A 25,524-nucleotide genomic window follows, 5' to 3' on the forward strand; every position below is an offset into this window, starting at 1 on the left:
ATGTTTGACATTCTAACCAGGGACTACAGCAGCATTTCAGAGTTAGTATACATGTTTAGAATTCAATTTCTTCTCAGCCAGGAGAGCAGAAGGACTCATCCAAGAAGAAATGGGCAAGATGGGATAAATGGAAGTTCTGAGAGACATTAACAATAAACGGACTGTTTAGGAAGACCCGTAGGAAAATAGAAAAGAAGTGTCAGAGAGACAGAAAGAAAATGTAAAGGAATCATCTCACAAAATACAAATTGAATTCAAAACAAGTAAAGATAAAAATTCATGTGAGAGCTTGAAAGTGTTTCACTTTGTTAATAGTAATGGGATTTTTTAATAAAAAACACATTTCTTCCATAAAAAGTAAAGCTGGCTGGGTGTGGTGGTACACATCTGTAATCCCAGTAGCTAGGGAGGCTGAAGCAGAAGGATCTCAAGTTCAAAGCCAGCATCAGCAACTTAGCAAGGCCCTAGGCAACTTAGTGAGACTCTGTCACAAACATGAAAAAAGGGCTGGAATGTGGTTAGGCACTCCTGGAACAAAAACAAAACAAAACAACAATAAAAAAAAAAAAAAAAAACTGAAAAGTAAAGCTGGACTCTGAGCTCAATTTATTCCTGCCTGAAGTGTGAAACAAACAAACAAACAAACAAACAAACAAACAAACCCGAAAAAACCACTGGACAGAATTTCTAAACCTTAGACGATTAAAGAATTTGCACCCGAATTTATGTTCTACTATAATTCTCTCCTTCAACTCTAAAGGAGTTAACAATAGTTATAAAACTTGGCTCTATCACCAATTAACTAGAGACAAATTTTTTGGATACACAGTTTCCTAATCTGTAAAATACTAATGAAGATGGATCAGATAATTCCTAAGGTTTCCTTCAGTTCTGACATACTTAGATTTTATATAAGCATAACTATATAAAAACTCATTTAAGACATGAATACTATAAGCTATGAAGAAAAAATTAGCAAAGGAAAAGACCTGACATAAAAGTCAAAGGAAATATTCTCAACTCCGATATCAGAGAAACTTTAGAAATACAATTCTTCTATCAATTTAAAGTAAAACTGAATGTTACCATGTGGGTGGTAAATGTATTAACAAAATTAGAATCTTTTCCTAGGAACATTTACTGGAGAACAGTAGGAATTTACATTTTTAAAAAGTCAGACCCAACATCTGAAAAACAGACCAGCAGGAAGAATAAGATACTTGTTCATCTGTATTTCTGTGACTTTTCTCACTTGGTATTATGTGTAACTGTTTATGTCTGCAGCAGTGCCAACTTCAGTACGAATCATATATTATTTTTTATCATGTTGATTACATATGTTCACCAGTTTAGTTGTCTATATATGCTTGGTGAGGTTTGCAAATTCTCATTGACAAAGTCCAGAGCATGGCATTTTCACAGAGTTTACTGTGAAATTTCTCCTTAGAAGTTTTCTTTACTGTACAGCTTTGATCCATATGACATACACAGAACTACATTTCAAATAACAGCTTACATTTAAGTTAGGAAAATGTTACACTTTGATACAACTTGACTACAGTAGGATGCAGTGGTTCTAGAGAGGATGTCGTTTTCTTATGTGAATAGAGATTTGGTCAAATTTGAAGTCTGCTAGAATTTTCCAAGGTATACTTCTTTAGCTTTATGATGACTTGGTACTTACATTCTGTTATTCATCAACACTTCACATAAATACTTGATTTGTCTGAATAAATTTAAAAACCCACAACTGAAGAAAATCAGAAAAACCTGGTTTTAAATATCAAAAGATCCTGAATGAAAAGTATTTCTACAGGCAGGCCACACTTAGCAAGTTTTATTGATCATTGAACTTTGCAGAAACTGTTGCAGAATAAACTTACTGGTAAATATCTTTCCTGAGGACAGATCGGCCGAGGGGATTGTCAGCCTGGGGAGCCATGGCAACAGAACCAATCTTCAAAACCACTGTGTCTTCCTTTGCTGCTTGATTGACTGCAAGAAATGGACAAATACACTGTGGGTCTGTGCATAACTATACACAAGGAGAAATGTTTGAGGGAATGGAATACAGAAACATGAAGGCATGATCAATAGACCAAGAAAAACAAAAGTAAAAAATAATGTTGATTCTAAAAATATTTGATGCTTTTCTTAACTATTTTTTTCAGATCCCACTTTGAATAAAATACATGAAATAACAATGAAAAAACAAGCAACTCTACCCCAACATTAAATACATAATAATATTAAGTAATACTGAAGTCATAGATTTATCTAATATCACAATCTCCATCTTTCTCCCAATAGATTTTGAGTCCTAGGTTTTAACACTCTATTATTGTCTACAGACCTATTAAAAGAAGACCTATTAAAAGATAAAAGATATCAATGAAGTAACACATTCTCAAACACATTTTAATTTACACAATTAGTAATTAAAATTAAATACAAAATGCACTCTCACACACATATAGTATAGCACCTCACACTCTAAAAAGTCAGAAAATCCAAGAGAACTATGATGGCTGTAATATTGAAGATGAAAAAGAGCAACCAGCTATTTAACATGAGACAACATTTCAACTTTTTATGTTAGGCATAAATAATTTTAATTTTAATGATTTCTACTGTGCAAATGTTTGAGAAATAGTAATATCACACCTGTTTAAAACTTCAACCTCCTAATCTCAGAAATATAAAAAAGTAAATGGATACATGAATTCTAATTCTTTGTACTGAATAAAAAATATCATTTCATCTCATCTCATGAAATTCAACACTTTTCTCACTGGATTCAATGAGTTCTCTAAGGACTATCTGGGATGGATAGGGGTTCTTGATGGACTTAGTCATTAAATTTAACTATTTTCCAACAGACAACTTCACTGCAGTAGGTTTAAACATTATTTAAATTTGTTAATGTTATATAAATTTTAAGTTTTAGAAGCAAAAATTTATTGAAACTTATAATTTCTCTGAAGGAACTATCATCTGCTGCAAACAGAATAAAAAAGGAATGGCTGCAAGACTTCAGGAATATTCTGAACAGAACATGCCTTACAAAAGCATACAATCCATATTTCCCAACTGTGGTGCCCAAGGAATGCAAAAGCAAGGAGATTATTTCCAGCTGCTTCGGCAGTACACTTGGTAGGGTCTGAATTAAATTAGTCCAAAAAAAGAAAGTTGAAATTAAGAAAATCAGAAAAAATAAGAAGAAAGATATTCAGCAAGGAAAATAAGGAGCCAGAATAAGATGACAATGAAGGAAATGGAAGTAGGTAAAACAGTAGAAAGGTTAGGAGGTGGAAGGATAGCAAAAGGAAGAAAAAGAGATGAACTATCATCATAAATATTAGCATGTGGATGCTACAATCACGATAATATTTTTCAATGTCCAATGCAAAGAAAGATCAAACAAAACTACTTCTTATGCAGCTGCAGTTTTTTCAAATGTCTCGAAGTCTGTCTTGATTATAGGTCCTCATATAATGAACATTGTTTACATTTCACAGATCTTGCATTTTATGCCAAGCTTATCAAATAGTTCCATGTGGGTAAAAACTTCTGATTAAGCAGCAGGCAACAATTAAATCAATAAGTAGTAATCCTGGAGAATAGACCATTCCTCAAAAGTGCAATTAGTGTACTTGCTAACTGTTCTTCCAGGCTACAGATACTACTTACCACATGAAGTCTGAATTGTAACAGAAACACTGCAGTAAATGAGGTACATATGGAAGAAAAATGACGTACTTGGTGTTACATACAAAGCCAGATCCAAGAACAAAATTCTGTTTCTGTTAGAGCCAAAAGTGTTCTCAGTAAATTATATTATGAAGTTATTTTATACACACACACATATATACACAAACACACACCTGCATGTACACACAAATAGGCACACACCTATGTATGGGTGTACGTGTATAAAGGTATTCAATGGATATTATTCATAAATAAGATTAAATTATGATTTTATTAAAATATTCAGTTTATCAAAATACTTCATTGATATATAAAAAAATTAAAAATGTTCTTATTCAAGACAATGCCTTGAGTCATTTTTTCAGCTACTTTATAGCTAGAAAATAAGAAAAACAAGCTTCCCTTTTTTGGTTTATTTAACTTGCATTTAACAGTTGGGCCATTTGAGGAAATGTTTTCTCTTAAAGCATTTTCAACGTGAAAATAAACATCTTCTTTCTTTAACTGCATTTTAAAAAACTGAGCCTAATGAGGAACTTATCACCACAGAAGACATACTAGATCCAAAACACAGTCATCTATTCTAAAATAAAAAGTTTAAGCTGGAAGTGAAACACCTGTAGATCTAGAATCTTGATAATAATTGCACATAATGCAAACAATATTGAGGTTGAAACCAGATTTTCAATATCACTTCTCTAAATTATTATAATGTTAAATATATTTTCATCATTAATTGAATTTCAATTATAATTTAAAAGTTTTATATTAACATACCAATAGTTCTAAATCTAAAAGATTTTATCTTTTTGGGAGACAAGAGTGTATGTACACGTATGTGTATGCATGTCGATGCACAGATGTTAAAAGTGTGTTGCAAACAAATAGAATATAAACAACTACGAAATCCTGAGCTTGCATCAGTAATCAAAAGTTTAGATAAAGTTGTAGCTCAGTGATAGAGCACATGCCTAGCACATGTGAAGTACTGAGTTTGATCCTCAGTACCACATAAAAATAAAATAAATAAAATAAAGGTATTGTGTTCACCTACAACTAAAAAAAAGTTTTAAAAAAAAGTTTAGGTAAAAAACTGAATTTTCATGCAATTGCAGATAATGTAAGACTACTGTTTATAAGTACTCTTTTTTAAAAAATAAATTTTAGTTGTAAATGGACCTTTATTTTATTTATTTATATGAGGTGCTGAGAATTGAACCCAGTGCCTCACACATGCTGGGGAAGTATTCTACCACTGAGCCACAACCCCAGCCCCATGACTACTCTTTTTAAAGTCAAACATGAAATGAAAGTGTTTGGAGATTTTAACATTTTTTTTAAGATTCTCAATATAAATATTAAATATAATAAAACATCTAAAGTTAAGAGTATTTGAAATTGTCACTGCATAATTCCATAGCTTTATAAAGCCATAACTATTATGATAGCCCTACAGAAAGTCATTAACAAAAAGTTTCAATTAGTTAATGCCATGTTAGCAGTTAAGACAGAAGATTGAATAAATGTGCAATCTAATGAAAATTATGCATATTAAAGGAAAAATTAGTTTATGAATCATCTGTGGCCCAGGTTATTCATCAGTATAAGCACAGATTACTCTGTGGTATTGTTATAATAAAATGTCTGTGGAAAGTATAGTGTAGCAATGTTTACTTATACTATCACATGTTATGACAATTTATACATACATTCTCAATTTCTTTAATTTGATAAAAATATTATTCAAACTTCCTTTCAAAACATTTCTATAATAAAATGAATAATATTCTCTTGATTCTATTTTATTAATCATTTAACTGATGATATTTATTCTAATGGAACTGCGTCTTCTTTCATGACTTCTACAGTTACATTATAGTCTAAAAATGTGTTAAATGGAAATATCCAATTCACCACATAGAATATATTTAAAAAGAATTTTTTTTTCATTATTAGGAGTTGAACCCAGGATCCTACACATGCCAGGCTAATCCCTTCCACTGAGACACAACCACAGCCCTTTTTAGTTTTTATGTTAAAGAGTCTCACTAAATTGCTCAGGCTGACCCCAACTTGCCATCCTCCTGCCTCAGTCTTCTGAGACACTGGGATTACAAGCATGAATGACAGCACACAGGGCCTTTTCTAAAATTTTTTTTTTCTATAATTTGAAATGGTTAAAAGTAGTGAATAGCCTATCAATTTTACATAAATGAAAAAATTTCCATTTCCATTTTCATGAATGAAATATGTGCTTATGAATTAAGAGTAGCAATACAAAGAGATAAAGTATCAAAAAATGAACAATATATACAAATATTTCAATATTTGGCAAGCATTGTTATGTTTCTATTTTCAGGACAAGCCTATGACCATTTATAGCATTTCAGCTAAATATGGACATAGGTATAAGTGTAAATAGATATATATGTGTACAGATACACATAGAGATGCACACACAGAGGACACAAACCAAAAGGTAAAGATATTTACAATACATATGCTAGAAAAAAGGCTCAATACACATGAAGGTATTATTATTAATGGCGAAAAGATGTGATATCTCTTAGCAATTTAAAGGCATGTACCTTTTGATCCTTCATTTTTCTAGAAATTTATTCAATAGGTATGCAAACTATAAAAAGTACCAATACTTAAATGTTGTATATATGACAAAAATATTCATATAGCAAAGGATTTATCTAAAATTACATAGAAAAATGTGAGAGATTACATATTCTAAAGATATCCACATTCCCCATCTCATATGGTCTTATTTAAGGTGACATTAGGAACTACTTAGGCATTGGAACCCTGGAATTATACAACAAAAACCTCACCACAACTGACACCAAAAAAAAAAAAAAAAAAAAAGTGTGGGGGGAAATAAAAAAAAAGGTTAAAAATAACAAGGCCAAAATCCAGAATTATTTTTGCAATTACAATTAATTTATAATTACACTAGTTATACCAGTCCAATGAAAATTTAAAACCAACAAAAATAAAAATTATGTGATATGTAGCATTAAATAATGATTAGAACATAGTAAGTAAAAAACAAAAAACAAAATTAAATAAAACATAGAGGAAATAAAGTTGGTTTCTTTCCTTTACTTATATTCCTATTTCTTCTGACATATACACAATTATAACAATGAAGTACATAACCTGTTTCAATAAGCCTTGGATAAGTATGACAGAAAAATAAAACTGGAGTTAAACTATGAACTTCTGACCTCTGCCTCACCATGAAATGCCCAGCATAGAGGGGCTACTACCACAACTGCTAGGATTGGGGTTCCATGCTTTTCCTGCTGACACTCACATGTCAGAGAATAGAATGAATTTTGCTGCATTTAAACTGCCACACAGATTGGTGGTTCCTCAAAAATATAGATTTTGAACATAGAATTATCATATGATCCAAAAATTCCTCTCTTGGGTATAAGCTTACAAGAACTGAAAACAAGGATTCCCATAGACACTTGAATGTCAGTGTTCATAGCAGAATTACTCCAATTAGCCAATGAAAAGGTAGAAATGACCCAAGTGTTCAACAGATGGATGGATAAACAAAATGTGATATATATCCATACAAAACAATATGATGTAAGCACAAAAGAAATGACATTCTCATATATGTTACAAATTAGGTGAAGCCTGAAAACATTATGAAAACAAGGTAGATTTAAAAAAGAAAAATATATGATTCCATTTCTTTAAATCTCTCGATTTGGCAAAACCACAGAAACAGAAAATAGATTAGAGGTTATCAGGGACTTAGGAAGTTAATGCTTAATGAGTACAGACCTTCATCTTGTGGTGGTAAAAACATTTTGGAAATGGATAGTGGTAATGGTTGCCCAAAATGTAAATGTAATTAATATGATGAAACTATTCACTTAATAATGGTTAACATACATTTTATCTTATGTATATTTTAACACACACAAACACACACACACACACACACACACACACACACACACATTAAAAAAAAAACAACAGAGGGGAAAAATGGTTTACAAATCAATGGCCAAGACGTTTTATAGTTATTTACAGGTAAACTCTGCCTTGGAAGGAGGTAACATTAATCATTATACATAAGTTCCTTCTAAAGATGACCATGTCAGAGTGGTGACAAATACTGACAAGTTGGTCATGTAGGTATCTTGTACAATAAGCTCATTTACATGAGCTCCACAATGAAGATCTAACTGAAGCAAAAGAGCAGTTTATTGTGAAAATGTCTCCTCCACTATAAAACACTGAAGATTTTAAAGAATTATTCAGTACATCACATCAACTATATAAAATATCTTAAGAAACTGAGCAAATTTTGGATATAGATGAAATGTCCACATTGAAGAATAGCCATATCTAATTCAGGAAGATTTACCAGTAAAAATACAACTGGAACCATATATTAAAAATCTCAGCCAAGCTGGGTCATGCAGAAAAATCAACTTACTGTTTTGTATTATTGGCCCAGTTTTAAAATTAAATAAATGGATAATGAAACATATGCATTTGGTTTATATTTCAACACGTATGTTTGTGAACAATATTGGTGATTTGTAGTGTGAAAAGAGTTTCTAGGAAAGAAATCCTATGGAGGTAGGGTAGAACAGTGGTAGACTATGTGCGTAGCATATGTGAGGCCCTTTGTTTAATCCCCAGAACAAAAAAAGAATAAAAAGGAGAGAAAATATAAATTAAAACATTGCAAGACATACTATGGGAAAAAGGATTCAATTTAGAGTCAATTAGCATGAAATTATTATTCAGAAATCAAACAAATCATAAAATTGAGGATCACTTGTAAATCATGAACATTTATATTTTTATAAAAAAAGTAATACAATTAATATGTTGCCTTACTTCCTTTTCTGTCTCTATGCCTCTCACTATTTTCTCAGTTTCTTTGACAGTGTTTCCATGTCTTTCTCATAACAAACCCTTACCCCAATATATTTTTTTTCTTGTTTGAATAAAATTTTGAGCTTACCAGTTATTTATGTTCACCTGAAATTTATACAACTATGGAATGGAGAACAAAAAATATAAACTGTGAGAAATTTTCAGAGATCTAAAAGCTTACTAACATCTGATTGTAAACAAAATGTAAGAACTAACTCAAACTAGGAAAATGAATGTTTTATATCAACCAGAGAGACATTTATAAAAAGTAATAACCTCATCTGGGCATGGTGGCAAATGCCTGTACTCCCAGCGATTTGGGAAGCTTGAGCACAAGGATCATAGGTTCCAAGCCAGCCTCAGCAAATTAGCAAGGCCTTAAGCAACTTAGGGAGATCCTGTCTCTAAATAAAAAATAAAAAAGGCTAGGTGTGTGGCTCAGTGGCTAAATACTCCTGGGTTCAATCCCCAGCACTAAATAATAACAATACCATCAATCATTGCAAATATTATATTTAGGATTTTTATAATACAGATAATTTTTTTCTCTAAATATAAAATTTCTATAATTTTAGTTTAATGAAAAATACCTACACATACTGCAACCTGATGCTCTAGTTTTTTAATTAATGGACTATCCTAGAATCTTTTATCAAAATAATGATAAATTTTCTACTTAAAGTCATATTTACTTCTGTTTCCATGGTTAATTTTGCTCAAATTTTCAGCTGCAAAATCAAAAAATGATTTGATAACCTCAGCAAACTTTTATGTCCATGTCTCTTCTATGGTTACAAGGAAATGTTATTCTAACTTGTAAACTGTGGTCCTGAAAGAATTATTGTGTGTAAAAAATATGTATATTTTTCTTTTTTTAAACCTCTAACTTCAATGTAAACTACATTGTCTAAATATTCATTATATATTCATATAATAAAAGGTAACCACAAGGAAAAAGCACAAACTTCATCACCTCTGCAATGAACATGCAATATTTACTTTCCTGGCTAGCAGGTTGTCTCTTTCATCACTTGAAACTGCACAATAAAGACTCTTCATTCTTTGCCATTCATATGTTTTTACTAACTATCTGAACATATGAAAGTAACTGTGTAATACTTTGACAATATAGCAAATTCAGAGAAGAGTAAGTTCACATCTCAAAGTAACCAGTTTTAAGACAAAATAACCAGTTTAAGAAAAAAATAGATATAAAAAGTAGGAACTAGTATGTATTAAGAATTTATAAGTGTGATATATTGAATTTTACTTTAGAATTCAGATAATTAAAGACTAAAAAGTTCTGTACATATCTGTAATTGCAAAGCATCATTTTTTAAATAAATTTTAATTATTGATAATATTAGTCAGGATACCTTCACTAATTAAGATCATCTGTCCATGGTAGACAGAAAAAGAGACACAATTAGATTCTGAGAAGAAAAAGTATGAAGCCAGGAATTTCTCTTTGCTGTTCATCAAATCACTGACCATTCACAGTCTTCCTCCTCCACCTAATAACTACAAGAAAAAAATGAAAATGACTTCTATTATTTTTATGGGGCATAGACTATTGCCTATCTCTCAAATATCCATTCTCACTTCTCTCTCATATTCACATTAGCTGGGTATATACTATGATTTGAAATGTATGTCTCTCTCCAAAATTCAGATGTTGTAAATTAAAAAAATTATGTAAAAGATGAAGGCATTAAGAAACAGGGCCTTATAATCTAACTTATTCTATTACATTTTAATTTTTAAATTTTTCTCAGTTTATGATAATGGCATAAAAATCTGTGGATAAGCCGAGTGTGTATATAAAATATTCTTTGAGTTTAAAAACTTTTTGAAATAGGTATATTTCTTTTGATTTTGAGATGTTTGTGTATGTGTGCTTATTCTTATTTTTGTATTTCAGTTACTTTTAATTATTCTTTTTTCTATAAAATCCAATATCATAAACTTATTTTGGAGGAGGAAGAGAAAGACGAGGACGGGGATAGTAGTAGTGAGAACTTTGGAACTAATTAGGTCTTGAGGGCTCCATCCTCAAAAAAAGGGGCTTTGGTGTATTTATCCCATTTTGCCTCTAAATTTCTGCCACATGAGGACCCAGCAATAAGGGACCTTCTGGAGAAATAGAGTAGCCCTCACCAGACACTGAATTGGATGGCGTTTTGATTTGGGACTTCTGGACTTCCAAACTTCCACACATTCAGAACTATGAAAAGTAAATTTCTATTATATATAAATTATCCAGTCTGTTTTGTTAAAGCTTCAAGAAAAAACAAAGACAGCATACTGCCACCAAGGTAAAAAAAAAAGACTGGCCTTGAGTGTGGCCAATGAGGTAAATGTGGTTGTGAAATTCTTCTACATTTCTATTTTTTAAAAAGGAAGACAACCTTCTGATGAAAACACTCCGATTTATTGAGAACATAGTATGGGATTAGTGCTATACTTACCAGCTCATGTTTTCATCATTTTAAAGTAAGCTTATTAATACAACTTACTATCAAGTTAGATACTACTATCACTATTTTACTAATGAGGATAATAGTTTTTCTCAAGACCGTCAAAATTATAACTCGTAAAGTTGAGATTTGAACTCAATTCTGTATAACTTCAACGTTCATACCATTAAGCATTGTGCTAAAATGATTCTCAAAATCCTTCAAGTTCTCCATTTTTTAAAAAACAGCAAAAAGGAAACTAAATGTTTTAAAATACTCTTGTGGATGGAGACAGTGGGATTATCAATTCACTTTAGTTTAAGGCAGTAATTTCATGACACTGAGAAGCTTCACAAAGCCAGAGGGACCTTACACACTGACTAATATTTTTCCCATTCTCAGTAATCAAATAGATATTTAAATAAGAATTTTTATACATTTCATCATTATTAGAAAAATTATCTTGATTTTAAGCAAAATTTTAGTTAACTTAGATGTATAAAACTCAACATTTGAATTTCACATAACAAATGACAGAAAGTATATAGCAGCCCTGGAGGAAAAAAAATCTCATATTTCTTACTCTAGTAATTAATGGAGGCAGATACTTAATCAGTATTCTGATATAACTTCAAAAGATACAGCTATAGAATGACTATAATATATTTACTCTTTCTAAAATACACCAAACTGTAAAGTATAACCAGCTGCCCATGTTGAAACAAAACACAGAAAACTAATGTCTCTAGAATAAAAATATGTAAATTCAAAAAAAAAATCAGAACACAATACCTTCAATAGTTGACTTCATTTCTTCCGTTTTTGGAACAAAAATTCTGATTACACTTGAATTGATATAAATCAAAGGCAAACTGCGTGAAGTCAGCGTATGGGTCCTCATGGGCTGACCAGGAGATTTTCTTTTCTCTTTTTGGGACCTTGGTAGTTTTGCTTGAAATATACTTGTGATGGCATTAAGTAAAGGAAAACAAAGGACAACATCAAAGGCTTGGGCTGAAAGAAGAATTTCATGAAGAAAATGAGGGGAACCATCCATTAAACCTTCAGATAACTTATGAAAACTTCTTCGTTCATTTCTTGATGTTAACTTGTGGCGAACATTTTTTGTTACAGCTTTTGTGTATGTCAGAGAGAGAAATCCATGCTGCTGATGTGAACCATCTAGAAGTTTTGTAGTTGTCTGTTTCAGAAAAAGGAAACCACAATACACATTTCATTAAAAAAAAAAAAAAAGGAAAGTGTTTGATAGAAGAAAATGACCTTAGTATTTTGACCTTTTTTGTAAGACCCTACAGCTCTTCATAAACATGTAAGTGATCAATTCTACAGATGGGGTAAAAGCTTCCATGACTAACAGAATGACTGGCCTGAAATCAGGAATCCTCTTAGTTTTTTGTTTGTTTCCTGAACCAATGAATCGTTCACAGACTCCTATCTTGCAAATTATGCAACATAAATCTTGAGAATTAGTATATTTCACACAACTTCCAAACACCTGAGAAAGTTGTTTTATTTGTGATATTAAGAGAGGAACTAAAATGGGGAGGGGAGAAAGAGAATATATTTTGAAAAATAGAAAAAAGTGAGAAGCAACAAAGCCAAGATATTTCTGTGTCCATGTCATCCCATCATTCCTAAACCTCCCTTTTTTCTACTCTATTCCTCTCATGTTGATACCTATAAACCAAATAATATCATGAGAGGAAAAAAGAATGCAGTTATGCTATTACTATAAATTTTGCTTTTAATCTAAATTTTACAATTAAGTGAGGAAACATTGATCTTTGTATGTATTCTCTTTTTGTACTCCAGTTAATTATTTGGTAATTAAAACAAACTTGAAAATTAATCCTTCAGGGATTGTGAAATATAATCCTTTTTTCCTCCTGAAATAACCTGTCTGTCCCTCAGAACATTTTCCATTCTTTCCAACTTTCTGTTTCTACTCCATAATTTCCCATTCTTTTGCTCTCTACACTCAAAATGAAAAAGGAGCACAGTAAAGAAAGAAAGAATAACTAGTAGTTTGATCAGTCATCATGTTGCTGGCCAGCAGGAATAACAGATGATGAGGGCTGTAGTGTAGCCTCAGTGGCCATAGCAACACATTTATTCTAGGTGTCTAACTGCATTCTAGGGAGAAGGATAGCAGTCATTACTAATCTAAATAATTTAACTCACAATAAATCTTTACCCATAGTAATATTACAATCTTGAATAAAAAGGTATTTCAGTGCATGAATATTTTGATTTGGAAAAATATTTTAAACCTATTGAATATAAGCAGTCTTAATAAGTTTAAGATTGATGTGGAAAAGGTTTTTTGTTTGTTAAAATAATGCACATCTAACTCCCTAATAGGAAAAATACATAGCTGAAATTGGAAGAATAGAAGTATTACCTTTCATACAATAATAATATTTAATACAATTTAAGATGAAAAGTTAGAAAACACTGACAATTAAAGAAAGTCTAATAAAGGGGGCTTTATCATTAGAAATTCAGAGAAAATGATCAATTTTAAAAGGAATCTTCAATTTTTTTTCTGAATACATTTAAAATTAGTAAAACTCTTTCTCATTGACACTGATGAACATTCAAAGAGAAAAATAAATCTAAATAGAACTTCCACTGACATGAAAGCCAGAATCAGAAGCATCTTTTTCTAGTACTATAGGGATTGGTAGAAAATTCAAAATCAATCAGAAAATATGTTCTATTATGGAAATAAACTGTTAAACATTAAGTATATAAATAAAATTATTTATATATTTTTATAATGTTAAAAATATATGACTTAAATCTCAAATAAGCTTGGGAAAAAAGGAAATAAATAGTTCACATATGCTAAGAAATTACCTAGTAATGTTTGTAGTGATTAAATAAATTCTTAAAAGAATACACTGTTTTGAAAATCTGCTCCTAATATTTAAAAATTTCATGCATTTTATTCATTTTAAGAATATCACTTAAAAGAATTAGTTTGAGAACATATGCACATGTGTTGTACTGGTAGACAATGAAGGTTTTAAACTTCTAAAGTTACTGGTATGTACTCTATCGTTCATCTTCTACTCAGTCAATGAGAACACAGATTTTTCCAGATTCAAGAGGGCATCAAATTAGGTAATTTGAAGTAGCGGTGAAAAGAAAACAATGGCATAAAAAAAAAAAAGAAATTTCAGCAAAGTCACAAAAGGAATGACAAAGCAGTATTGGTCAACTCTTGATCATTCCATAAGTACACAATTTGAAAGCATTATATTTAACATCTGACTTTGATTTTCTTATGGTTGATGGTAAAAATAGTTTGTCTTCACAAACCCAGAATGACAAAAGCATTTATAATTGATTCCGAAAAAGATTACAGTGGAAATCCAATCTATAATTTGAAAACACTTTATAGTTCATTTAACAAAGTGAATGATACAGAGAAAAATGAAAATCAAGAGTTGACTTTATGGATAGTTCAATTCCTTCTCTGGGTCCCTGTTAAGGGCAGTTCTGTATCAAAATTTTAAAATGATTTCTTACAGAAGGAAAGAAGCCAGAGCAATTACTGAAAGGGTCCTGCTTGCTGACGGGTCGAACCAACAAGGTGCGTCTGTTCAGCTTGTCAGTACAGGAAAGGAAGACACCTCCACATTGCCCCAAAGACCAACACTCTTCCCCAAGGCTTGAAGTGATGGACAGGAGCAAAGAAGGTTGAAAGACAAAAAGCAATAAAAGCCATAAGCAAAAAAAATCTGTAAAGATTTTAATTCTGCTCAAGTTTGCATAAGTTTAGGTTTGAGACACAGTTAGGTAGGGACTCTGTCTGGACCATCTTCTGCAAAAGTATTGTTAATGGAAGTAAACAAAAAATAATTGCTTTTAGTCCACAATTACTTCTTTAAGTTTATGGTAAAAGACAATCCAGTATGAACTCACTTACAAAGGGAAAAGCTTCTAAAAGTCAATGTAATAGTTCATTTAAGTTAAATATTAATAGGAATCCTACCTTTGTGTTTTTGATAAATTTACTAAATTGCTATAAAAGAAGATGATTACAAAACATGAGCAGATTAAAAGAATAAATAGTTTTAAATTTATGAGGTAATTTTGGAGGAACATGTCAAAAAGAATATACTCCGAGCTTTAATTCTTGTAACCATTAGTCCTATTGCATGAAACAAAAATAAACAATTTAAGATGTTTTCAAAAATTATAATTACTAAATGAGTCTCACCACAGATTTTTCTTTGCATTGTAGAAATATTCCTTCAAAATGTCCTGACTGCCAACCTTCCCCTTCCCTGGAAAACATAAGTTCACCTTATCTGTTCTCTTCAATTTTTCTGAGTTAAAAAATTGAGCACATATAACTATTTCGAAAGTTCAAAAGTAAACAATACTACACTAAGTTGACTCTATGAATATAACAATGCAATCAATAAAACCATTTACTAATTAGCATTACATCCTGATAATTCTGTATTTATTCTTTAACAGTAAATTATTCATTTGTTTGGTTGATTATGAATTTGAATCTCATCCACAAGAGTACATATGGTCCACAAGGGAGAAATCTATGTCTATTTTTATCAAATAGAATATCCTCAGTCCTTAGCATAGAGCTTGGTACATAACACACACTCAATAAACATATGGATTTAAAGAATAAATAAATTACCTAAATATATAAAATTTATATACACTTAACTATAACGATAAATCAAAGATAAACTATAATAATTGTTCATCTAGAAATTATATTGCTCAAAAATTACATTGAAATATAATTTTCGAAGATTATTTTAATATAGATATATATCACTGAAGAGAAAATAATTAAACATCAAAAGCCAATTAATGATTTATTATTAATGTGATAAAAATAATTTTCATATTATTTAATAGGATAATATTATAACAGGTTCTAATATATAACCAGTGAAATATTTTACAATTTTTCAGTTGTGACAGATTTGATAATTACTGACATAAGCAAAATGATATATATAATAACAGGTAAGAATTCAAATGCTTTCAATGAAGAATTAGAAACTTTAAACAAAAGACTGTTATTAGGATATGCAGTGGATCAATACACGTACAGAAAAACATGTTCCTGCAGGCAAACATAAAAAAATTGTTGAATGAATCCATATTCTGAATTCTGAAATAAATGGACTTTAATGTACTTTTCTAAAAGAAAATACTATTAAACAGAAAATATAATGTTATTTAAAATATTTTAGAAAAGCATTTGTGAGTTTTATGTGATATGAGTTCTATTTCAATAAAAAAAATAAAAATTTAGAGTTGAGTTGTAAAGCCAAAAATACAAAAAGGATTTGCATTTTTATTTGGGAAAATCTAATGACAAAACTGTTTTACAGCTTTGTGGCAACTAAGTAGAAATTAACTTTTTTGTCATCATTATTTAGTATTCCAAAGAAATCATATTTGCATATAATCTAACTTTACATGAAAATTTATTAGGGAAGGAACAGTATGATTTTAGAAATATCTACCACATGTATATGAATGGTTTGTAATATAAGAAGTCTTCAAAGTGCTAACAGACATGAGCAATTGCTCCATCTCAGGGCAGATTATATACAGAATGAATAAAAGAATACAGCAAAAAACCAGAGTCATCAAAGTATTCCAGGCATCTCAGAAAATATATAACACACTTAATAAAACTGTGTGAGATTATTAGTATAATCAGGTTATTTCATATAATATGGCTATGAGAATATTTATGAACAGATGGGTTAGCTTACAAAACAAAGTCTTATTACAGCACATAAATGAATGAGTACTAAGTAAAATCAGCTTATCTGTTAAGAACCCTTAATGGGAACATGTATAGTAATTTTAAAAAATAACAAGTCAAACTAAGAAAAATTCTTAAAGTGACTTTGTTCAAAGAAAATACAGTTTTCCTATATTAATTATCATTTACCTGCTTCTATAGTGATCAATATTGAAACTCTCTATTTTACATTTCACTTTGGTATATACATCCTGCACGTCTATGGAAGCACTGAGATCTTCTAGTTCACTGACCATACAAACCTCTGTAAAAGAAGCAAACATAAATACCAGTACCTCATGTTCAATATTAACATTTTCTACTTTACATTTAACATTGGTATATGCAAACTGGACATCTACAGAGACACTGAGACTACCCAAGTTTCAATATATATGCAAAATTAATATTAACACAGGCCTTACAATTAAGATAAGACATCTATCTCAAGACAGGAGAAATTCCAATTAATATTTGATTGAAGTGCTAAATCTGAGACCAGTTAATGATATTTGTAATATATATAAACAATGATATAATGCATCAATATGACCAATGGTAAAACGGCCTCATGGCAGTTAGGATAAATTTTAATACTAACAAGCAAAATGTAGGTATTACACAGTCAAAGAGAATATATGCACATAAACCTTAAATATTGACATAACATAATGTTTACTTAATTACAAATGATAATAATAAAATTTAATTCTACTTAAAAAAAAGTTCTTCATAATTGATGCTTTTAATAGAGAAGAAAAACAATCCTATACCTGTGCCTTTGTTTTCAGGATCTGGGGCAAAGAGCTTTATTGTAATTTTGGGGAGTACCCACTGCATCCAGAGACTAACCCGTCCACTCGATCCACCAATGTTACTAGTAGTTTGTTCCAAGGTAACAGAATCTGAGAATGGTGAATCATCACCTGCCTGAATAGAATCTCCCTGAGGTAAAGAAAAACAAACAAACAAAAAATTCTGTAACAAAAATAACTACAAACAAAATTTATAATTTCAAATTATTATTTGTAACTCTTCTACATCATGCTAATGGCAATCATATAAATATTAAGGCTAATAATGTTAAGCATATAAAGTACTTGTTTTTATAGTTACAATATATAGGCATGATATTCCAGTTTTCTCTAAAGATATATAAGATCCAGAAGTAGTTAGGATCATATCAACAATTATTTTCTTAGAGAGAGCAAAGGTCTATGGAAGCACTGAGATCTATCTACTAGTTCACTGACCACACAAACCTCTGTAAAAGAAGCAAACATAAATATTAGTACCTCATGTTCAATATTAACATTTTCTACTTTACATTTCACATTGGTATATACAAACTGGACATCTAAAGACACACTGGCCAAATCCAGCTGTTTTGGAGAATGACGTTTTATTAGATCACAGACACATCTATTCATTTATTTACATGGTTGCTTTAGAGCAGAGCTCAGAAGTTGCTACAAAGATAACATGACCCATAAAGCCTAGAATGCTTACTATTTCACTCTTTACAGTGAAAATCTATTGACCTCTTATGCAGAGTATTTATGAATGAATCTAGAACCATCATAACAAAGTCATTAGCACAGTTTAAGAAACAACAAAACATTCATCATATATTACATATTTTAGTATGAGGAGACACTAAAATTAGTAGATTGGACAACAGATTTTTAAAATGTTTTAAATGATTAAAATATAGAAGAATAAAGCATGAGCTTTTTCAATTCAATACATATATTCTCAATATTGCATATGTATCAGGTTCTAAGTTGGGTGCTTACAAACTTGCCACTGAAGGCTGATTGATTTCTTTTTGGTCTTTTCAGTAGCTCTTAGAAGCTCACAGGGTGGGGTGGAAAACCCTTTTTAATTTAAAGTTAAACTGGAGTTGAATAACTTCAGTTTCAAATGAAGAAAAAGATGGTGCTAGAGGCAGTGATTACAAACTGATATGTTTTGTTCTTTTAGGATTAGCTATACAGTTTTTCGATTTTGAAATCCCAAACTTTGCTATTCACTTGAAACTTCAAATAAAATTTGGAAGCCCAAACCCATACACTCTGAGAACTAATCACATATAACCTGCTTATTGCCTATTTAAAATACATACATGTGTATGTATTTAAATTTTAGTTATATGTACTTCATTAAATTTAGTTTGGCAGGCAATATAATTTATTAGGTTAAGAACTTCAAAAACAAGCTGTGTAATTTTAGGCCAAAATTTAATTTCTCAGAGTCCATCACCTCCTTTGTAAAATGGTTTTTACAATGACACAAAATCTCTTACAGTTAAGATTAAATGCAGGGTCCATCCTGCCATGGGCAGACACCCACTAGAACTCAGGCTCTGGCACCAGATGCCCTCTTCTGACCAGCAGACCATTGCAGGAGCTCAGGCTCAGCCCAGCACTGCCCACTCAGGCATATGTGGGATCCAGGCCCAGGGTAGGTTTGGGTTTGCCACGACTAACCCTACCTTGGAACCCAAACTTAACCCACTTCCATCTTGGGACACTGCAGACATCATCATAACCTTCCTCACGCAGTAGCCCCTACCTTTTGACCACAGACAGGGCTGGAAGAAGCTGAATCTGAGAGCAGACTTTCAAAAGACAGTGTAAGGCCCACCTTTCAGGCCCATCTCTATAAGACATTCCATCCATCTTGGGGCACTTCCACTATTATCAAGAGTTACCTTGGCTATTGCTGCCACCAACTTTAGTTAAAGTGGCACACATTTGGGGACACCAGCAATGTCAAGAAGCCCAATATCAAAGTGAGCTACAGAAATAAACAAAAATGGATGGGAACACAAATCATGTCTCAATAATAACCCTGAATGTTAATGGCCTAAACTCACAGGTCAAAAGACATATACTAGGGGCTGGGTTTTAGCTCAGCTGCAGAGTGTTTGCCTAGCACATTCAAGGCACTGGGTTCGATCCTTAGCACCACATTAAAAGAATAAATAAAATAAAGATATTGTGTCCAACTATAAAAAATAAAATATTTAAAAAACACAAAAGACATAGATTAGCAGATTGGATTAAAAAAAAAAGACCCAACAATATGCTGCCTCCAAGAGACTAATCTTATAGGAAAAGACATCCCCAGATTGAAATTAAAGGTTGGGAAAAATCATTCCACTCACATGGGCTGCAGAAGCAAGCAGGGGTTTCTATCCGCATATCAAATAAAGTAGACTTCAAGCTAAAGTTAATCAAAAGGGATAAAGAAGGACACTACATACTGCTCAAGGGAACTATATAACAATAAGACTTAACAATTATAAATATATATTCCCCAAACAATGAAGCATCTACATTCATCAAACAAACTCTTCCAAGTTCAAGAGTCAAACAGACCAAAACACAATAATTTTGGGTGACTTTAACACAGCTCTTTCATCACTAGATAGATCTTCCAAACAAAAGCTGAACAAAGAAACTGTAGAACTCAATAATACAATCAATAACTTAGACTAAACTGACTTACATAGAATATTTCATCCTTCAATGAGTGAATACACTTTCTTCTCAGCAGCACATGGACCCATCTCTAAAACAGACCATATATTATGCCACAAAGAAACCCTTGGCAAATATAAAAAAGAGTTAATTCTCTGCATTCTGTCAGATCATAATGGAAGTAAATTAGAAATCAACGATAAAATAAGAAATAAAGTCCACTCCAACAGCTGGAGACGAAATAATATGCTGCTGAATGAACAAGGGATTACAGAAGACATCAAGGAGGAGATTAAAAAAATTTTAGAGGTGAATGAGAACACAGATACAACATATCAAAATCTCTGGGACGCTATGAAAGCAGTTCTAAGAGGAAAGTTCAATGCAGAGAGTTCATTCCTTAAAAGAAGAAAAAGTCAACAAATAAATGACTTAACATTACATCTCAAAACAAAAAGTTGGTTCTTTGAAAAAATAAATAAAATCAACAGACCCTTAGCCATGCTAATAAAGAGAAGGAGAGAGAAAACTCAAATTACTAACATAGGTGATAAAAAAGGAAATATCACAATAGACACTATAGAAATACAGAAGATAATCAGAAATTATTTTGAAAACTTGTACTCCAATGAAATAGAAAATATCAAAGGCATTGACAAATTTCTAGAGTCATATGTTTTGACCAAATTGAATCAGGATGATATACACAATTTAAACAGATCAATTTCAAGCAACGAAATAGAAGAAGCCATCAGAAGCCTACCAACCAAGAAAAGCCCAGGGCTGGATGGATACACAGCTGAGTTCTACAAGAGCTTTAAAGAATAACTAATATCAATACTTTTCAATTTATTTCAAGAAATAGAAAAAGAGGGAGGACTTCCAAACTCATTCTATGAGGCTAACATCAGCTGGATTCCAAAACCAGGCAAAGACACAGCAAAAAAAGAGAAAACTTCAGATCAATATCTATAATGAATATAGATGCAAAAATTATTAATAAAATTCTGGAAAATTGAATACAAAAATATATCAAAAAGATATGTGTTCATTCCAGGAATGTAAGGTTGGCTCAACATATGGAAATCAATAAATATAATCCATCAGATCAATAGACTTAAAGATAAGAACTGTAAACAAGGAAAACTACCCCCATTTACAATAGGATCATAAATAAATACATTAATTAAATACTTGGGAATCAACTTAACAAAAGAGGTGAAAGACCTCTACAATGAAAACTACAGAACACTAAAGAAAGAAACTAAAGAAGACCTTAGAGGATGGAAAGACCTCCCTTGTTCTTGGATAGGCAGAATTAATATTATCAAAATGGCCATTCTACCAAAAAGCACTATACAGATTCAATGCAATCCCAATCATAATCCCAGACATTCTATATAGAAATAGAAAAAGCAGTATGAGATTCATCTGGAAAAATAAGAGACCCAAAATAGCTAAAGAAATCCTTAGCAGGAAGAGTGAAGCAGGTGGCATTACTATAGCAGACATTAAACTATCTACAGAGCAATAGTAACAAAAACAGCATGGTATTGGCACAAAAATAGACTGGCAGACCAATGGTACAGAATAGAGGACAAAGAGACTAACCCACATAATTATAGTTACCATATATTTGACAAAGGTGCCAAAAACATACTTTGGAGAAAAGATAGCCTCTTCAACAAATAGTGCTGGGAAAATTGGAAATCCATATGCAACAAAATGAAATTAAACTCCTATCTCTCACCATGTGCAAAACTCAAAGAGGATCAAGCACCTAGGAATTAAACTAGAGATACTGCATCTATTAGAACAAAAAGTAGGCCCAGATCTCCATGATGTTGGATTAGGCCTCAACTTCCATAATAAGAATCCTATAGTGCAAGAATTAATATCAAGAATCAATAAATGGGATGGACTCAAACTAAAAAGCTTCTTCTCAGCAAAAGAAAGAATCAGTGAGGTGAATAGAGAACCTACTAATTGAGAACAAATTCTTATCACATGCAAGTCAGATAAAGCACTAATTTCTAGAATATATAAAGAATTCAAAAATCTTAACACAAAAAATACAAATAACCAATCAATAAATGGGCTAAGGAACTGAACAGACACTTGTCAGAAGATGATATATAATCAATCAACAAATGTTCAACATCTCTAGTAATTAGAGAAATGCAAATCAAAACTAAGATTTCATCTCACTCCAGTCAGAATGGCAGCTATCAAGAATACAAACAACAATAAGGGTTGGCAAGGATGAGGGGAAAAACACACATTCATACATTGCTGATGGGACTGCAAATTGGTGCAGCCAATCTGGAAAGCAGTTTGGAGAGTTCTTGGAAAACTTGGAATGGAACCACCATTTGACCCAGCTATCCCACTCCTTGGTCTATACCCAAAAGACTTAAAAACATCATACTACAGGGATACAGCCACATCAATGTTTATAGCAGGACAATTCACAATACCTAAATTGTGCAACCAACTCTAGATGCCCTTCCATAGATGAATGAATAAAAAAAAATGTGGTATATATACACAATGGAATATTACTCCGAATTAGAAGAGAATAAAATCATGGCATTTGTAGGTAAATGGATGGAGCTGGAGAATATAATGCAAAGTGTAATTAGCCAATCCCCAAAAACTAAATGCCGAATGATTTCTCTGATTTAAGGATGGTGATTCGTAATATGCTGCGGGTGGGGGGGGGTGAGGATGAAAGGATTAAATGAACTCTAGATAGGGCAAAGGGCAAAGGGGGAGGGAGTGGAAGGGAGCCCCCTCCACTCCCATAGGGGGTAGGAAAGATGGTGGAATGTAATGGTCATCATTACCCTAAGTACATGTATGAAGACACGAAGGATGTGACTCTACTTTGTGTACAACCAGAGATACGAAAAACTGTGCTCTATATATGTAATATGAATTGTAATGTATTCTGTTGTCATATATAAAAAATTAAAATTTTAAAAAATAAAAAAGATTAAATGGAAACATGAATGTGAATGATATATTTACAAATAAAAAACATTTTATAACTGGCAGCTATAATTATCAGCACCAAGCAGAACCAATTCTAAAGAAAATGGATACTCACATTCTTACGAAATTTGATATGCCTACTTCTCATTTTGTCATCCAACTTCAGATGCAGTTCTGTTTGGTATTTATATTCTTAATCTCTAATAGTTCACTGTTGCTCTGAATATCTCAAACAAAACACACATTTCCTATGCTAAGATAGCATAACAAAAAAAAAAAAATCCTAAAATTTTAGAGAAATCAGGGCTGGGGTTGTAGCTCAGAGTTAGAAGCGCTTGCCTAAGAAGTTCAGGGCCCTGGGTTTGATCCTCAGCACCACAAATAAATAAAATAAAGGCATTGTGTCCAACTACAACTAAAAAATACATTAAAAATTTTTCAGAGAAATCAATATAGTAATTATACTATTTTTATCAATAGTTTGTCAGACCAGAAGTCACTTATCTCTTAAGTCATCAACCTGACATCTTAAAGAAAGAAAGTAAAATAAAATCTCATACAAAATTAAGCAAAACTTGTGCTCATTACCACAAAGACACCATCCAGAAAAGGGTATGTATCAAGATTTTACTCTGACCTCAGTGCTTTACAACATCTTTCAATCAGAAGAAAATTCAATTTTCCAAAATCCTCAGATGGAGTCAAGACCAAATGGGGAAGTCTTTCACAGAATGACATTAAGTGTTTACTGTACAAATCCTTTGGCACCAAGCACAACAAAGCATTAGAGCCCTGGGACTGACTGTGACACAAAATTATGGTTAAACCTGACTTGAAGACAGCATTGTCACTCCTTGACCCAATTCTACCAAACAAAGAGAACAACCAGCAGTTTGTGAGGGTTTCATATAAACACTTTTTTAAAATAAGTAGTCCTAATCTGCTACAATTGCAATTTCTAGAACTTGAGAAGCTATTAAAAAAAATCAGATTTTTGGGTGGCTGTGTATGTAGCAACATCTAACTTAAAGCACAAATTCTGGGAAATAATGCTTTTGTTGTTGTTGTTTAACAAAGTCAAATTAAATAAAAGACAACATAATGTGATCAGTATGCCTTTCTTTATGGATAGGTTTTTAGAGCTGAAGCATGCATAAATTAAATCCTCCCAACATTGAGAAGAATATCATACTTCCAGGATAGAAAACTGCAGACCTTAATTTTCAATATTACTGTGTATACTTGGTAAGAATGCTAAGAAAACTGTGGCTTCAAATTTAGTAAATACTCTTCAGAAAAATCTTTTCTGTACTTCCTCGTGCAGTTTCAATTTCCATTTTGGATTTACAACGTTTGGTATGGCGTTGTTAAACATGTTTTTGCATTAATTTTCTGCTCTGTTTCCAAATCTATAGCGAAGATGGAGCCAGAAATGGAGATGCTAAACTTTTTTCCCACACCTCCTTGGGACAAGTTCTAAAATAAACAATTCAATTTTTTTTAATCATTTTGTTGCAAATTGACCAAAATACTGAATTTATTTTCCTAGATGGATTTATCTTGATTCATCTGGAAGAACAAACACTTCAGCCATTCATCCTTGGCCTGCTTCAGAGCTCAGGAATGATCATATGTTTTGGCCACATTGCTACTTTCTCTTATCAAAATAACTCCAGCATTCTTGTTCAATCACAAAATCTCCCAAAGGGCTAAACATTTCCACCACTGTTTGTACTTAAGTCAACAGTAACAAGTGGCCTGCTGAGGTCTCCACTAACTTTCTCTCACTATTTCAATGCAAGGGTTGGAAAAATGATTAACTTCTTTTAAACTTGGTACTTTAGTCTTTCACTCATATTTCGTACTGTACCTCCACCCAAACTAAAATACAGGATAGTACAGTGCTCATTATCAACAAGTCAGCATGAAAAAACATTACTCAGTTTAAATTATAAATTTTCTAGGGATCATGTAAATAAATACTTCTACTTAATACAGTTTTTAGAATGTAGTTTTCAAAACTAGAATCATTCTTAGTAAGATCTCCATATTCAAGAGAATTTTAAAATAATAGTTCTGACTCAAATAAGAAAAAAATACTTTAAGTAGTAAAATATTTAAAAATTTATGAGTT

The 25,524-nt window shown here is 31.6% G+C and overlaps 1 protein-coding gene across 1 annotated transcript in view; it reads right to left on the reverse strand.

Moving 5' to 3' along the window:
• Vps13b (vacuolar protein sorting 13 homolog B) overlaps positions 1–25,524 on the reverse strand; it is a 720,349-nt gene that overhangs the window by 295,112 nt on the left and 399,713 nt on the right. Inside the window, exons 26-30 of the mRNA XM_077801386.1 lie at positions 17,685–17,856; positions 17,062–17,176; positions 14,643–14,784; positions 11,880–12,288; positions 1,884–1,995 (exon numbers count right to left, since the gene is read on the reverse strand). Coding sequence (XP_077657512.1) covers positions 1,884–1,995; positions 11,880–12,288; positions 14,643–14,784; positions 17,062–17,176; positions 17,685–17,856 — 950 coding nt within the window. The remainder of the gene's footprint in view (positions 1–1,883; positions 1,996–11,879; positions 12,289–14,642; positions 14,785–17,061; positions 17,177–17,684; positions 17,857–25,524) is intronic.

Source organism: Urocitellus parryii, chromosome 7 (assembly GCF_045843805.1).
Source record: "Urocitellus parryii isolate mUroPar1 chromosome 7, mUroPar1.hap1, whole genome shotgun sequence".
In the NCBI taxonomy this organism is placed as follows: Eukaryota; Metazoa; Chordata; class Mammalia; order Rodentia; family Sciuridae; genus Urocitellus; species Urocitellus parryii.